Source organism: Coturnix japonica, chromosome 5 (assembly GCF_054131305.1).
Source record: "Coturnix japonica strain WE chromosome 5, WE-NBRP24, whole genome shotgun sequence".
Classification (NCBI taxonomy): domain Eukaryota; kingdom Metazoa; phylum Chordata; class Aves; order Galliformes; family Phasianidae; genus Coturnix; species Coturnix japonica.
Genome location: NC_140667.1, coordinates 34,630,855 through 34,648,906, shown reverse-complemented (window position 1 = coordinate 34,648,906; position 18,052 = coordinate 34,630,855). Strand labels below are relative to the sequence as shown.

At 39.3% G+C, this 18,052-nt stretch overlaps 1 protein-coding gene across 8 annotated transcripts in view; it reads right to left on the bottom strand.

Moving 5' to 3' along the window:
* Positions 1-13,303: 13,303 nt before the first annotated feature.
* Positions 13,304-18,052, bottom strand: part of NPAS3 (neuronal PAS domain protein 3) — a 575,240-nt gene continuing 570,491 nt past the window's right edge. For all 8 annotated transcript variants that reach the window (XM_085549109.1, XM_085549110.1, XM_015865010.2 and 5 more), the window contains one exon: positions 13,304-17,651. In XM_085549109.1, coding sequence (XP_085405235.1) covers positions 16,342-17,651 — 1,310 coding nt within the window. In that variant the 3' untranslated portion in view covers positions 13,304-16,341. The remainder of the gene's footprint in view (positions 17,652-18,052) is intronic.

Genomic DNA, 18,052 nt, shown 5'->3' with positions numbered 1-18,052 from the left:
TTCCTTAACCTCAAGTGTGAGTGAAAAGAGCAGTCCTAGAGGGGGACTGTGCCTCTAGGCCTGGAGACTGGCCAAGCACTGTCCTAGCCGGACCCTTTCATGTCCAATGCAGCCACTCCTGAGTGACTTGGGACATTTTGAAATATTTTCCGTATTTATATAGTTCTTAATGGCAATGATGTGAGTACTAAAGTGTTTTGTTTTTCAGCTGAATTACTAAGTATGCTGTATTTAAGCCACAGGCTTCTTTACTTTGCTGGAACTGAATAATGCCCTTTATCTGCCATTTAGAAAACCAAGGTTTAAAAAAAATTAAAAAGGAAGAATTTTGCAATGCAAGGGAACCAGGGGGTAATGCAGGGGAACTGCCAGAGGCTACCAACCTGACGGACCCAGCTATCAGAAGTTAATGATATTTTTCCTATTTTATTTTATTTTAATTTATTATTATTATTTAAAGAACACAGGTTGAAAGCAAACAGAAACTTGGTTGTGCACGCACTTTCCACAAATATATATATAGGCATGCAGTCTCATTTCCAGGCAGGCACGTTGAGATTCCCAGCACCTGGTGTGGATGTGGGGGCTCTGTAGGTCCCATGCCCCTTTGACTCTGCCAGCATCAGCAAAAGCCAAAGCTGTGCAGCAGTGCTGGAATGGTCATTATGTCACTGGAAAGGTGCTGGTCCAGCATGCAGGAGCTTAGAGAGCTGAAAGTTGTTGTGGTCAGAGCATGATAAGTGTTGGCCTTATCAATAAGATGTATGTTGGGAATAAGAGCCAAGCAGAAGGGAATTAGGTCAAAAAGATGCTTTTCTTTTGTTTTTAAGAGTTGACACTTTCTCAGCAGACATCACTTGTTAGCTTTCTTCCAACAACCTCTCCCTTTTTGTCTTTGGATAATTGCCTTTCATTTTTTAGAGTGAAAGCCTGAAGTACTCTCTTTATTTATTTATTTTAATTTTAATGTTGCCACCATTATCATCAGACTAAGCAAATGATGGCAAAAAGCTGAAGCAGTCACCAAGGCCCTTTTATCTCAGCTTTAGTCTCTGCTAACTACAAATCACAGCAGAGAAGTTAAATTTAATACAGCTGATCTAGGGGAAAGAGTAGAAGGGAACTGGCAAATGTATGTGTTAGTGAAACATAACGATAGGAAAGGTCTCTGAAAAGATGGCTTCCAAAGCTTTTATAAGCACAATTGTGAATATATTTCAGTTTTACCTTTCCCTGTTAAAAAAGTGCAAGAAAATAAACGGGGCTGTCAATCTAAACAACATCTAGCATTGTTATGCAGAGGGAAAATATTGCAATTAGGATATAGGATCTCTAAAATATCCAGATCAGCAGAACTTGGCTGAAATGGCTTGTTTCACTCTGTTATAAAAAGTATATTTAAGTTGACCATTTATGAATAGCTAATATGTTTCTATTATGACTGCTTTTTAGACATCACATTTGTAAATGACTCATCTATTCTTTTTTTATTATTATTATTACTAGTAGTCCTTTAAAAATAATTAACACAGATAAATCAAGTAGACTATTTAATATAATGAATTCACAAGCAGATGAAGTAATTATTTTGGAAATTATTATAGCAAATTAAGTTGTTTGTTTTTTTTTTTTTTTAATTTTACCAGTGGGGTTTTGCACATGGAAAAAGCCAAATTTTTATGACAGCCGGCCATTTGTATACAATTATAGCTGGTGGTAAACCTGTTACCTACATGTGTAAGTAGAATCTATGCATTTTTCTCTCTCAGTGCTGAAAAGTTATTAACATAAACAGAAACTGCCATTTAAAAAATATTAAAATAAAACACAAGCATAGAGAACTATGAGGAGTCCCTTGAGAACTTTCTGTGGCTTCAACTAAAACTGTGTCTATTGATGGGGTTAAGCAAATTGAATAAAGTCTTGTCAGCTACATAGAACCTTTCTCTCTCTCTCTCTCTCTCTCTCTCTCTCTCTCTCTTTTTTTTTTTTTTTTTTATTTTTTTTTTTTTAAATTCTGGCTTTACAATGGCCAGGAAGTTTTCTGGCCAGCTATGACAGCTATGTTTGCTTATGGGCAAATATCCTTACTGAAGGTGTTAAATTGCCAGTGAATAATGGGCTAAGTATCTGACAAAAACAAGTGCAATATAACAAAACCCTCAAGCAGTCTTGATGAAGCAGAGTATGTACATTTTGATTCCAAAATCATAGGCCAAATTTTATAGTGCTTAATGAAGTGAGGAATAGACCCAAATTAAGAAACTGTAGATACCCCATCTGTGGAGGTGTTCAAGGTCAGACTGGATGGGGTCTTAAGCCACATGGTTTAGTGGAAGCCGCTCCTGACAATGGTAGGGGATTGGACTACATGGTCTTTTGTACTCAGTGATCTCTAGAGGTCTTTTCCAACTACTACAATTTTGTCTTTAAATGTCCTTTTCCATGCAATCCATTCTGTAATTCATCCTGATTAAAATGCCTGTGAGCTGCAGGCAACTAACTAGTATCAAAGACCTAGTTATTTCTGAAGTAGTATATTTCTATGAATGTCATGTACCAGTATCTTTGTATCCAAATAAACTGCTCCTGCGCAACCCTGGAAACAGGACATACTGTCCATTCGGGGGTGTTGAGTTCACTGCTGCTGACTTACATGACTACTGTATTAGAGTCTCCAGACTACCGTCAGTGGGTCTTGACATTTGCAGTGCACAGCCCATGTCTGACTTCAGCCACCCCCTGGAGATGCCAGCAGCTATGTACTGAGGAGGCTGTGCAGGCATATCTAAATTCTTTCCCTAGCCCTGAGCCTGGCTGTGACACTGAACATTATTTTCAGGCCTGTAAAGCAAGCAGATAGGGATAAAAATTTGTTAATGCCTGTGAGGAGCTGCAGAGAGAAACAATTTCTGATCCTGAACACTTCACGAGACCAGTTGTGCATAGCGGCATGTGGTGCCCAGCCCTTCCGCAGACTGTGATCCAGCAGACAAGATCTGAGCTACCTGACTTTGTTTTCCACTCTGTTAACTGCTTCCGGAAATAGCACAGCCTGAAGACACCTGCTTAGACATCTTCTGTTCTTCCCTCACTTTCTTCCTATGTCAGTTAGTGATGGCCTGTGAGGTTTGCTGCTAAGCAGCTTTGGAAGAGACCTGACTCAATGTGTTGTAGGGTTGCTCCAGAACGATAGCTGCCAGCCCAGCTGGCCCTGGGATTTTCCATGTGCAAAACAACAGGAAAGTTTAAGAGAAGCTTATACTGAATATTATAAATTCATGTGAGAAGAGCCTTTTTCCTCTTGATGTGGGAAGACACTAATGTTTTGGTGTATCTTCCTTATGTAGGGAAAAGGTTGAAGCTGAAATAGTCCGCAACTGCTTTTGTTGTATTGTGATTAACAAGTCATGCTGTTAAAATTGTATTAAATGGGACTCATGCCTTCTTGCTGTCACAGTTTTCAGAGCAATTGCTTTTCATTCAGCGTGCTCGTCCACTGAGAACCTGGCACTCAACGAAACGCGAAGTATTATTTAAGTTAATAAAACATCCTTGTTCCAAATACTTACTGCTGTGAAATCTGAACAAAGGAGGGACACCAAGTCCCATTCTGTGTGGAGAAGCACAGATGAAATAGATTCCAGTGTGATTTTGTTTATAGTTGTCATGGAAATCCAGCTTCCCTCCATCTGGTGCCAGAGAAGGCAAACACCTCCCTGCATGCATGCCAGGTGAGCAAAGTGTTTGGGCTGTGACTTCCTGGGGGTGCCTTGTGGAGACCAGACCAGCCTGTCCAGGCAGCTCTCTGCAGGCAGGTGCCCGGGGAGAGGCTCACAGCTTTACCCACGTGCTGTGAGAGGAAACTGCCCAGTGTTTTTGCTGATAGACTGCAAGACCAGGAATGGGACCCAAATCTGATAGTTGTAGTGAAGGTGAAATTCTTTTCTCAGCCTCCAGCACTGTTTCAGAATTCTCCTACTTCCCTTTCTAGCCATGTTCCTCCAATAAACATGAAGGGAAAAAAAGATGTGATATAAATTCGCTTGCACATGGAGTGAAGGATCATGTGGTTTTTACAGTCAAATTTGAAGATGAATTAGTCTTTGAGATACCGTCTGTTTAAGGATTATGTTGTTAATAACCTAAATTTGACACATGCTTTTTTTTCCCCCCTTAGTCACTACCCGCAAAGCCTCTCTGAAAATTATCTCTTATGAAGCTGTGTCATTAATGGCTTCCTGTGAGGTTTCTTTTGGAAAAGGCAGAAAGGTAAATAAAAATGAATTAATACAGCATTGTGGGTTTTTAGGCAAAATATGCAAATATCATACTGCAAAACCTTAGCAGCATTAAAGGCTTTCAGATCCTATCCTCAGAGGCTCTGCTTGTGGAATCAGAAGCGTTTAGGCAACCTTTAACTTAGTTTGTGTGTAATACACATGCACACTCTCTGTCGCTCTCTCACTTCCTGATGTCCTCGTGGAACAATTCCCTCTGGTGCAGTTTTCTGCTTCGCAGTTCATGAATTTTATTTTCAATCAATAAATAAACCTATTATCAAAGTTTTGTATTCTCATCATATATCGTCATTTCTCATAAACCATTTCATTGTCTGGGTCAGCTTCACTAAGCACATGCCACTTACCTTTATTTTTCTGGATGGGGATGCACAGTATACGAATGGAATGCACATGAAGGTGTAATCAGATTTCAATTTTAACTGGTACTTATGAATAAGCCTGTTTATTTATGTTTTATTATTATTAAGTTGCTTTGAGACAGTAATCGGGACTTAGGTATTTCTTGGTGTTCTTGCCTGTAATGTATTCTTATAGCATGGAGCAGAAATTGTCTTGCAGGCCAAACACTCCCCCCCAAAGCATCCCATGCCATCAAAGAAAGTGTTATTTCTGGTGTATAACATTACACCATTTACCAGGCATTTCAGACAAGTAAAGAAAAGCTTCTTGCATGCTTCTTTCAAGGTCACTAAGTTCTCACTGTGGCAGATTATAAAGGGAATCTGTCTGAGAGCCACTGACCTACTATGGTGAAACCCTCCTAATTGCGCGTGCAGATTTTCTTTTAGGAAGTATTATTTTAGGCACTTTTTGAAGAGATGAGCTGTCTTTTGGTGATTGGGTCCTTGGCTATTTTCTGATTTGTGCCTTGTATTTTATCTGTCAGCGTAGAGTATTAAATACTGCTATCATATTCAGTCATCAAATGATAGTATTACAAGGTTGACAGACAATATTTCAAAATGGAAGCCTTCAAATTGCCTACTTTTCTGACCTCTGAAACTGTATAATATTATGTAGAAATGAAGAGGGGGGGAAAGAGTCTATCAATAACAAACAATCAAACAAAAAAAAGGATAGGAGCAAGTAGGGGGCAAGGAAGGAAAGTAAATGTCTTAGTTAAGTGTGATCCCATAAACACAATGGAATCCAAGGTTACTTTGAGCTAATCTTGATAATACCTAAACTAGTTAGTCTCCATGGTTATGACTTCTATGGGATGATAGATTTGATGCCAATGCTCCTTCTTCTACAGTACATCACCACCACTACTGGTATGAATACATCTACTGCTACAGTGGTATCACTACTATGTAGCATCACTACATGTATCTGTTTAATTAGAGGGGGCTGTTTTCTTAGCTCCATTTTATGTATCACTCTCTCCACAATTACTGCTTCTTTTGAATTCTGTCAAGATAGCAGACGGAAAGTTTTTTAAGGTGAAACATGAATCTCCTGAAGGAGGAACTTGGGATTTTTCACTTTTCTATGGGACGTATGGACTCCAGGGAGTTACCTTTTCATTTTCAGAGAGAGCTCAGGTTCTCAATGAGGAAAGCAAGCTTGTTGTGTGTGTTCTAACTGAGGACGTAGGGTGTTACAGCTAGTTCATAAAGATTGAAAAAATATCTTGTCTGTACTGTAAGGCATTCTCCTGTCTTGGATGTCTGTTTCTCAGGCGTCAGATTCCTCTCTTTTTTGCTGATGCCTTGACTACAGTGCTCTACTGATTCCTGCAAGTACATTTTACCTGCTGCAGGAAACAGAGTTAACATAACAATAAAAATGTATTTTCTATTCCTTACAAAAACCACTATTTACTCACAAAAATACAGTAACACACATAGGCAGAAGCTTGCAGGCATGACAGATAATTTTATTACTGGTCCTACTTAGCAGTTTTTGTTCACTTTTTATTATCGCTGATTTGTCAGGTCCTTAACTCCACAAATGAATTGCACACTTATGGAGCAGATTACTTACTAGTATCAGCACAGTCACTGTTTCATGGGGTCTTATGGCCAGAAGGACTGTTACTGTCATCTAATCTATTAACCATGGTCACGATTTATTCAGAAAAATAATTTTTGCCTGAAGGGCATGGCGTACAACTCAATCATTGATAGAATTTCCTGTGGTCTATGTCTAGCCAATAGCTGGTCTTTTAAAGATGTTTGGTACTTAGGATTATACGTATGACTTTGTATTATGCACTTGATGCTAAGCCATATTTCTTTGCCTGTGGGACTGTATGTAGAAGTAATGTATCATTATGCCAATGACAATATTCTAGCTGCAAGTACTAGTGATGTGATAATTCTATCATCTTGAGTTCTGCTTGGATTATCTTTTTTTTTTCTTTTCAGCTTTTATTTGCCTAAGAAGTACACAATAGTTTAACTTCCTCTTCAAAACTTCTCATTCATCTTCAGGAGGGTGAGCAATCTTTTCTGAACACAGAAGACATGCTCCAACTATTTCTTTATACCCTTATAACCCTTATCTTTTAGTTATGCTTCTCTGCATTGACCTACTGTTTCTGCACATTATTTTTCTGAGCATGTCTGTACTGGCTGTTACAGGGTCAAGGCCTTGAAAGCAAGCCAGACTGATTTGGGGGCCTCTTTCCTTTGTTTCAGTGGATGTTTGCCAGAAATTCTATGTCCTGCAGCAGCACTGACTGGGCTGAACTCTCCCAGAGCAGCATCTCTCCACCATACACTGACTGCTGCATTTCTGATTTAAAGGCACAAGGGAGCCAAGCGCATACATATAATAGCAATGATCCTCCACAGGGTGTAGATTAGAGGGCTCCCTGTGTGCACCTGGGGAGTGCTGAGAGGCAAGAGGCCAAAGGTTAGGCTCCCAAGGGATGGCTTTGACCCATCTGGATCTCACCATGCTTGATGTATGTATATTGTCAAACAAGCTCAAGACAGACTGTTGGGATCTTTTTTTTCCCCTACTCAAACGAGAGGCAGCAATTATGCTTACAGCATTGAGGGAGATATTTCGAGTCACAGAGACAGAAAGGCCAGTAAATTATTCCAAAGTTATACTTCAAATGCTGCCAGAATTAACTGCCAAGAACCTTTTCTTATAGTGCTTGTGCAGGCTGTGTTTCTCTACCCCAGCCAGCAAACAAGGAAACATGGGGCACAACTTGCCCAGCTGTACCTTGTGCTTTCTCAGCCCCCCTCTTGTATTGTAAATCTCTGTGCAAAGTATTACTCCCCTGGTGTTGTTCAGGTGTGTCGTGTGGTGGGAGCAGGCACATTTTTCAGGAGAAGCAAGATCCCAGATGTCTCAATGGCAGTCTGATCATTCCCTGAGGAACCAGGACTAAGTAGCTATTCCTCTGTGTCTGCCTTTACCTAATTCTTTCACTGTTCTGTAAAGAGTGAGAAAGCTGACGCGTTTGGTGCAGTACCTGTGTTCTCTAGCATCTTGGCTGAAGTGCAGAAGTCTTGGTGTCCTTTGCTGTGCTTGTGCTAGAAGCATATACTCATGTAGCCTTTTGACATGTAAGCTAGGTTATGCAAGTATAGCACTTCTCAGAAGCAGTGGAACAATATTCTGATCCCCTGTGGAAGTCATGATGTGCAGCCACTCTTACCCGTGAAGACCTTAAAGTAGAAATTTCCTTAAAGGAGCCATACCTCTCTCCCTTTCTTATTGTTTTAGACTTGTTAATCAATGGAAAGGAATATGTTCAGTACTAAGCACTTGTTGAAAAGATAGATTGTTTCATGAGGGAGTTGATCTACTTCTGGTCATGAGGTTGACACATGTAGAAGAGTATTCAAGGAATTGTGAGGTTTTCTTTTCACGTCTTTTGATTCTGACTTCATTGTAGTTGAATAAAAGCAGAACTCAGTTCATTCTGTCCTTATCCTCAATGATCACACGATCTATTGTGACAGAAACATGCTAGACTAGTGTAGGTGAAAGCTGTTTTTTTTTTTTCCCCTTATCCAGAGGACTTCTAGTTTTCTATTTGCTTCCCTGGGCAGGAATTTGAGCACTAAGAAGCTATGGGCAAGCCATCAGACCTATACTGTTCCCTTCAGTCTATCAGTGATTCCCATGTCTCATCTCCACATGAAGTTGCATTTTATAGCGAGCCCCCTTTGAGTGTGTGTCCTGATTTAATAACAATCTAATGTAGTTTGGTTAGAGATAGTCATCATGGATTTACAAAAGGGAGGTCATGCTTAACAATCTTGATTCATTTCTCTGAGGAAGTGACAATGAGAGTGGACAGGGGTGAAGAAGGAGACATAATTTACTTGGACTTGAAAAGGCTCTCAATACAGTGCTGCATAACTGACTCATTTATAAGGTTAGCAAGTATGGGACTGATGGTACAATACTTGATTGGATATAAAATTGGCTTGATAACAAGGGCCAGGGAGTGGCAGTAATGGTTATAGATTGCACTAGGGAAGTGCTGTGCACTGAGGGGTGTGTTCTTGAAGACATAGTGAAGCTAACAAAGGATGGGCAAAATCAGAAGCAATGGTGGTGGGAAAAAGAGAAAAATGATGCCAGCCAGGTAACCTAAAAGCATGACGTGTAGCTTCATGGGAAGCAAACAGTCACATCAATGTGTAACTGGGAATTTGAGTAGTACTCAGTGAAGAAAATTATTAAGAACCAAAAGGGGGAAAAGATGGGCCCACTGGCTGCAGGCCCTGCATTAGAGGCAAAAGCAGAGAGAGAGAGAGACCTGGGAACTTACCCTTTAAGTAGGAAAGAGAACAAAAGTCAGTTTGCTCCTGGTGCCAATGAGCACTAAGTGTATTTTCAGAAACTGATCTTACTGTGCAGTGTCCAAGATCCTTGGGTCTTTGCTATGGGAACAAATCACAGAATCTAGGGTGTATTTTTCATCTCCAAGTACATTTTTGGAGAATCCTATTTCTTTCAATTTTCTATAAACTAAGGAGACTCTACTTCCTGCATTAAAATTAGCCTTTGTCACTATCCTGCAAGATGCTATCTTGCATGCTGTGTTAAAGCAGAAAATTGGCTACAAGAAAAAAATTAAATTTTAACTGCAGTACAGAAGAGACAGCAAAGAGTGCTAAGAGGACTCAGAGATTCACAGCCTTGAACAGAAATTCGTTTCAGTGAATACTCACTTCTGTATGAAGTATCATATTGGATGATACTCCAAAGGGGTTGTCACTGAGGTTTGCGCTGCTGGTAGTTCAAGAAAATAGCTTTAACATCCACCAGATTTTCTGCTCCAGAACCCTTTTCTTTCTTATTAAAGACTTACTTCCACAAAGTATGAGCAAGAAAGGAATGACTAAGCTCTACTTGTGCTTTTCCCTCGCTTCCCATTTCTTTTAAGCAGGAACGTCTGGAAGGATCAGGCCATGCAGTTCAGAAAGTCTTGGAAATGCTTTTTAATTAAACAAAAAACAGCTGTCCTGTTAGCATGTGCTTGGTGTGGTATAGGATTAGAAAGGAAACCTGATACATTGTACCAATTAGCCAGACTCATTTATCTATCATTTGTGCTATAGACTGCGCTTAGTTATTTGATTATGAATATTGGCTCAAAACCTTAGTACTTCTCCCAAAGCCATTAAAGTCATTAGTTGAGGTCTTATTGATTTGAACAGGACCAAGGCTTGACCCATTGTGTCTATTCAGAGGACACCGATAAACTTCTAAATCACTCAAGGCTGTAGACTCATTCTGCTGGGGTCATACGGTTAATACATCCTGTTCCTGTCATTTCCGCTATAAATCTGTGAATGCTTTTAAAACAAGAGGAAAACTTGATTCCCTTCCTTTTGCAAGAAAATATTATGTTCCTTTTTTATGTCCAATGAAGACAGGGGTCCTTTTCCCGAGGAAAGCTTGTAATGGAAAAGGTAATATCAATACTTGCCTTGTCTCTAGAGTCAATGAAAAGTAATTAGAGACAAAGAAATGAGCCATCTCTGCTAGCTGCAAAGCAATGCAAACCTTCTCCCACTGACTTCCCATAAGCCTTTGTTGGGCACTGATATCTATCAAAAGATCCTTTTTTTCAGTGTTTAATTTGGCTGCACAATCTCCTCAAGATGGAAAAGATTTTAACTTCCTATCAGTGTAATCAAACTCATAATTATTTACTGTGTTTGCATGACTTTGTACCTGGGTCATAAACCTCCAGTTTTACTTTCTCTCTCTCCCTGTTGAATTTAGTAGTCCAAACAAAACTGTGGTGGAGAATACCCATCATAATTTTGTTCATTTAAAGGCAGAACTCTGCAATCTGTACTTATCTCAAGTTCTGTTGCTTTCAGGAAGATCCCAGTGGATTTACTGAAACAAAGAGTTGTATGGGAATGGAAATGGTTGATGAAAAATGGGTCTTGAGAGCAATTTGGTTATTTCAAAGCTGATAAAGCTGGGGTCTTATTTAAGACAGTAAATATAGTTGGCTGTACGCTGTGTAGAAACTACTTGGGCTGAGAGGGAGAATCACAGCTTTCACTGGTCACTTTTTCTGATAAACAGATGAAGAATAAACAGAGAAGGAGAAAGGACCTTTCTTATTCACATGTATTTAGATATATTACTGTGTCCATTTTGAAAGCCCAGCTGGCTTTCAGAGTTAGTGGATCGTGTCTCTATGTGAATGCATGCACATGTTTTATAAATGGTTTGATCTTACCTGAGAATCTGTGGCTCTGGTGACATCCCATTTGTTCACACTTCTGTGGGCTCCACAGTGAGCTTGCAGGATAGATGACAGTTCATTAAGGTAGCTGACAGTGCACATACAGCCTTTCCACCCACCTCCCCCAGCCCTAAAATAAAAATAAAGAAATAAAAAGGGAAGAATGAAAAATACTATGCAGATTGCTCTGAAATCACAGATGCATTAAAACTAATGCACTTCTGAGCGTCATAACAAAAAAAAGTGGGCTATCAGGGGCATCACAGTTACTCCAGTGACATGACTACCTTGCAGCAGTGCCAGTGCAGGCTGTCAGAACTGGTAATCTAAGTAATGCTGAAAAAACTTTCATCACTGTAACTTTTTAGAGTCATGGTACTTCAAGAGCCTCCCCCACTTCTTTTTTTTTCCTGTTTTTTTTTTTTTCCTTGGTTTTTTTTTTTGTCTTTTTTTTTTTTTTTTTTTTCTCCTCCTTGTAACAGTTAAGGTAGCTTTTAGGTACTGGACATCTCACCTTGCAAAACAGGTGGTTCAGAGATAGCAGTTAGTGAGATCAATTGCTTTATGACTCAGTTTGTCCAACTTCCAGCATGTTATTCCTCCAAATATTATAATAAAAATTACTAGACCAAGTATCAAGATCCCTTTTCAAAGGGTTCAACCCTTTCAAATGGTTCATTCTGTTTCTAAAAGTTGCCGCAAACCTGTTCCCTGGAGTTATATCAATGCAAGAATGAAACCACAGAACAGTCATTCTGTTGCTTTCTTTAACGCAAAAACCTTCTTGTTCAACTAGGAAGCCTCAAGCATTACATTCATGTATACCGTCAACTCTGTGCTCTTGAAAATGTGTGGTCAGCACAGCTGAGTTTTAAAAAGCCTTTATAACAGCTCAGAAAAGCCCCCCAAGCCCCCCTTTGGGATTAGTGGCTTTGGTTAATGTTGGTTAACACTTATTTGGAACAGGCATGTTATTCTTTCCTTAACCTTTATTCTCATCATTCTTCCAATCTCCATTTAAATTCGGTTTTCCTCTCTGTTGGCATCGGTACCCTTAGCTACCTCACAAACAAGATGCATTGCCAGCTGGCATGCAAGAGCAGAACTGAAAGCAGCACTGCTAACCCCTGCTCTCCATTCCCTGTGAGCTGGAGGCATATCAAGCTTGATGCTGAGTGAGAGATCCTGGGAAGTGAAATTCTGAGCTGCTTGGGAACTCAAAGACCTGTGTTTGAGGCATTAAGCTATTGGGCTGGCTCACTGAACTACAGCTGTTCATACATCTCTGTTTTATACATTTTTTTTTGAGCGAACACATGCTCCTGCTTGCACCGAGTGTTTATTACGCTGTGAAAAGGTGACTAGAAAACAGTGAAACAGATTATAGGCAGTTATAATCCATTCTGTTAAGGCAACCAAAATCTGGTCCAGGATGACAATCCCAATGCTTTACTTTTCAAAGTGGCTGTTTGTTCTTAAAGTACAAACTAAGAACTCATAAATAACAAAATAAAATGAAAATACCAAATAAAAATACCGAATCTGGAAAAGCTTTGTTCATCCAACCCTGCACTATGCACAGCAACATTGTTGCTCACTCTTTTGATCCACACACAGTGGTTGATCCTAAACTGTATTTAACATTCCCCAACCCACCCACCCTCTTTGGTTCTGAGTTTGTCTTGTCTTTTTTTCCTGCATTAGTAAATGTTTCTGTCCTCAGTTTGTAAGGTAGAAAGCCTAGCCACAGGACACCAACAACTTGCATGTTGCCTGTTTGGGGAAAGAAAGTACATATTTAAAAGAATCAGCAGTCTAGAGAGAGAAGATATAATGTGATTGATTGAAGATTTTCACTGTAACACCATAGAGTACAAAAAAGAAAATATAAAGTGCATTTTAAATGATTAATGTACAAAAGCTGACCTCTTCCAGTGTGCATTAATCAAGAAAAAATGCACACTGTCTATAGTGGTTAATGTTGCAGGTCCATTATTTAGCTTTGATAATGTGCATAAAAATGCTTAATATGACAATGAGTTGGGGTAGCTGAGATTTTAGGATGGTGGCAAGTTTGTTGTAGTATTTGGATTAGCATTCTTAACCTACATCTTGACAGCTTCTTTTCTTCAGTTTGGAAGAGTTAATAAAATCTAGCTGTATCCTCTTTCATTTTTAGTTTTGTTTAAATATATATATACAATTAATATATATATTTTTTAAAACAATACAATTTAAAGATACCTGCTTAAACAAATACTACCAGCATTCATTAGTCAGGATGGTTATATGTGAAAGAAATGATGCCAGATAGTAACAAATCCAAGAGAAGTTTATTATGAAAATGGCACCTGCGGGATGAAAAAAAATTAAGTTACATAAAGACAACCATGTATGACATGTATGAGAATCTACAAAAGTATAAAAAGAACCCTGTTGTAAATGAAGTATGTACATTTCTGATTTGCAGCATTATCAATGATCAATGAAAAAAATGTTTCAAATAAGCCAGGCACTCGAGAAGTTAGATTCGGTTAGCTTAACACAAAATAAATGTACCATAGCTGTCACTTTTTAACATTTTAATTTTTTTTTTTTTTTTTTAATATTGTAGAGTTGGTAACACTGCTAAGATTTATACGAACAGAATCCCTTTCCCCATTATTCAGCTACTTGGCACCAGTCTCCTCATAAAAGATTTCATATATTTGTACAAGAAATAGTTAAAAACACAGACACAGTCTTCACAGGTAATGAAGTTTTTTTTCATTTTGTAATTTTAAACACTATGGATTTAGACAGCAGCTGTGATTATCTGTTAGTTTAAATCACCAGAAATCATTTTGACACAACACAGAAACATTTATAAAAAACAAAACGAAACAAAACAAAAAAACAACAGCTGTCTAGCTGTTCTTTGTAGCTGATAGGTGCACTCCTTTGATTGTTCAATAGCTAGAGTAGAGCATCCAAAATTAAACTCTGAATTTCCCAATCAGCTTTCTTGTCTTTTTTAGTCCTACTTAAATCCTTCAAATTTAACCTTTAAAATCTCGTTAATTAAATTTGTGATGTCCAATTCCCTTTCACCACCGTTCCACTGCGGCTTGGACAGACATCTCAAATTCAAAGCTATTGGAGGAATTGACTCAACACAGTGAGTGATCAAAAATTCAAAGGACAGCTGAGTTAATATATTAGCATTGCACACATAAGCAAATACATATGACAATTCTAAGCTGTTTCCTTTTTAAATGACATTGGTTGACCTTTGAAAGGATTTCCTATCTCACTAGTGATTGCTCTATGTATTGCTCCCTCAGCCTACCTGGGAGAAAACCAAAGAAATGCACCCTCTGCTTACGGTTAGAGCACAAGGGACTCTGGGAATGTTAACAACTGAGGCTATATGGCATCAATTTGCTTAATAAATCTGAGCATTACTCTGTAGTGCATTGTGTGGTACACTGGAAGAGTAAGTCACACCCAGAATTCCTCTATGGGAAAAATGGCTCCATTAACCTTGAGCTAGTTAAGAGTCTTTTCTCTGAGAGCGAAGAAGAGAGAACAAGAGAGGAAGAGAAAGAGACGGGAAGCGTGGAACGGGGAAGGGGAGGGGGGAGAAGAGGTGGGGAGAGAGGTTGGAGAATACACAACAGCAAAGCAACTGCAGAAATTAAAGGGTATACAGACAGTGGAAGCAGCATAAGGTGACATTACAGAGGAAGGCCACCACACAAAAACCACTAACCCCCAAGAATCACTGGTTCACTAGGACTGCAGGAATGGGACTTTACCACTCCAGACTAGAGATAAAGCACAGAGAAGACAAAGGACAAAACAACTACATTAGCTTAGTATATACTGCATATAGTAACACACATTGAAACTGCAATGGGACTGACAGCCAAGGACACTTACACATTGTACACATTACAGTTCTCACATCTGTTATTAGATGCCTTAACAAACAGCTGCCAAAGATGGAGTGGAAGAAGAATTTATATTTGACAGTCATTTGGAGTGTTTGACACTACACTGTGATTTCTGGCAATGAAGACAAAATAGGAGATTTCTTCTCTTTTACTTAATGTGCAGTTTTCAGTTGTAGTTATCTATTTCAAGCTTATTAACCCATTCTTTAGTTTTATAACATATTGGTTTCAACACTAAAAATAAGGAAAAAGCAACGAAAAATACCCAAATCAAAGAACAAAAAGAAATTTACAACCTTCCCTCTATAATATTAAATGAAAAACAAAAAATGTTAAATAGTTCTTCTGTTTTTTTTTTGTTGTTGGTTTTTTTTTTGGGTTTTTTTTTGTTTTTTTGTTTTTTGTTTTTTGTTTTTACTCTGAAGTGTTATTTGACGTAGAATTAGCCTCAGTTACACTGAGAAAAAAACAAAGCAAAACAATATGCACCTAAGAAACTGCTCCTTGCATCAATTAAATTGAGTTTTTTGTTTTTAAGCGCTTTCTGAAAAAGGCTTCCTGACCCATTTAAATTTGATGTGAGGCTATGCTTGTTAGTTTGGAGGTAAAAAAAAATTTAAGTCCTGCAGCAAATGTTAATGAGGGCTTTTGTCTTAACTAACCAAGGAGACTGCAGCACCCGACTATAGACCAGTACAGAACACATTCTTTTCAAAAAACCCAGCCCACAAGCTGCAAATTGTATGACGACATTACAGATTAATAAATGATAGCACCATGGTTTTAGAAATTAAGTTAAAGTTTCAGTAATTAACATTTAGTCCAACTTTTCAACATTCTAGTCACAGGCCAGAAATTAACTTTTTAAGAACCCAAATTATTTTATGTGCAAGTAAGAAAATCTTAACCATAAAAAGAGAATTAAACTCTGCATAAAATTCTAAAATACTATCCCCTATTTAAAAGGAATTAGGAACAAAAACCCCTTTTCATTTGACTTAGTCAAACAGGGCACATTGTTTATGCTTGTCTCTTTTAATCTTGATCATATCAAGATCGTTTTGAAGTAAAACCAATGGTTGTCACTTTAAAATCTCTTTACCACAACACTGAGTATTCTATGGCAGAGGCATACACATTAAAGGCATCTTAATAAAGATGCAAAGGAAAAAACACACATCTTAGAAGAAGACAAAATGGCAGGCAACTGGTACTTCAACTCTCTGAAGGCAAAAATAAAAAAATATCTTTACATTAAAGAATAAGTCAAGTTAAAGAGAAGGGGAATGAAATGGGGACCGTCATATTGAGAGAATAAACTGACCTGCTCGAATTCAAAGTGCTAGAATTAAAGGTCTAAATTAAAACATAGTCTATGCCTCAGAGTTTAACACTGAACACAGTATGTGGTCATATTTCAATCCTCTTTCCGTTCCAGAGTCTGTGTAGTATGAATGCCATTGCTGTACACAGGAAATGGAAGAGTGGAAAAAAGTCCTTCGGCAGTCGTGAACACATTCCCTGCAGGCATTTGGGTAAGACTGGCCCCGCTCACAGCACTTCCAAATGGTCCCGACATATTGAGTCGGTGAACGTGGTGGTAGAGCATTTCCATCGGTGTTTTAGGATCCAGCCCAAAGCTGGGGCTGTTAACATCAACAAAGTTAACAGCATGGGTGTTGGGAAGGAGGTTGCCCTGCATGGCTAAAGTAACTTCAGCTGGAGCATACCGAATAGTGCCAGTGGTGTAGACCCTCTGAGCAGCAGTGCTTGTTGCAGCAAGGGTTCCTGTTACCCTGTGAACCAAAGGAAGCACCACATTGCCTGCTTGCAACCTCTGAAGGGCTTCCAGATCACCAGTGTACAACAAAGAGTTGGAAGCTGTGGGACCACCTGGGTGTTTATCCCTTGGAGATGCTGAAAGCGGGGGTGACAAAGGATCAGAGGACACAGGAGCCAAGGCCGAGTTGGATGAGGTGCTGAACTGAGTTTTGCGGCTGGCAGTATTTTCTGTCCCTGGTGGGGTGAGAACAGAGTCTGGAATGGAGACATGTAAACTACTGCTGGCTTGGGGGGAAGGGAAGTGCTCGGAGCTGGGGGGCTTGGTCATACTGTAGGGTGATTCATTCCTTGAGATTTCCCTGTTGGGGGGGTAATTCCAAATACTGCTATCATTATCAAAATTGATAGGTTCTGAGATTTCTGTTTTAATTTTGAGCACTGAGGCACTGTTTGGTGACGAGAGCAGCTGGGGCTGGTCCACCAAAGCTGAGTCAAGTCCGTTTGGGCTTGAGGTGCTTGACAACCTTCTCCGGGTCATGCTGCCTCCCTTTTGCTTTTTTCTTCTCTTCTTCCTCTTTTGATGTTTGCTAGAAGACTGGGCATTTACTTCCCCTGCACTGTCTGAGTCCTTGGCACTGTCTGAGGTCAGTGATTCACAATTTTGCAACCGCAAGTCTGACTCACTCTCAACAAAACGCTCCACCTTGATCTGCATAGAGCCAAGAGTGCCAAAACTGTCCTCAGGAGCTTTCTGATTCTCGAAGTCTGAATTCTCAAAGCTGTCATCACTGTCCCTGCTGTCCTGGTTGCTGGAGCTGTTCCCATCATCATTACAGTTCATTTCATTATCTGACTGATTTCCTGACTTTTTCCTGTCAGATTCAGGGTCTTCACTGTTTTCTGACTGGTTTCCTTTCTCATCTGACTTCGAGTTCTCATTGTCCTCTGAAGCAAAAGGAAAGTGAAACAAATCATTAGCAATGGGAATATAATACTACAGCCCAAATCTAGATTTCTACCTACCAATGAGACATTTTCTTCTGTAGAGCCATGTTTATTTGCAATATGGTATTGACAGAGTTTTGATCACCATTAATCTCTCTGACTTTGGATTGTCAGGGCACTAAAGGCCTATGCTGTCTGTCTGGCCTGAATTTTCCTTGAACATATACTAAGGCACCTTGGTTGAGGAGATCTGTCTGCTCTGTTGGTAAGCACTGTCTTGACAACAGTGAGCACAAGAGTCCTGTTTCACCTGAAGGAAGAGAAGTCGGTGAACAATCCCATTATGACCATTATGCTCTGATTATTGTTCTTTCACTTCTGTGTTCACCTCAAGTGGGAAG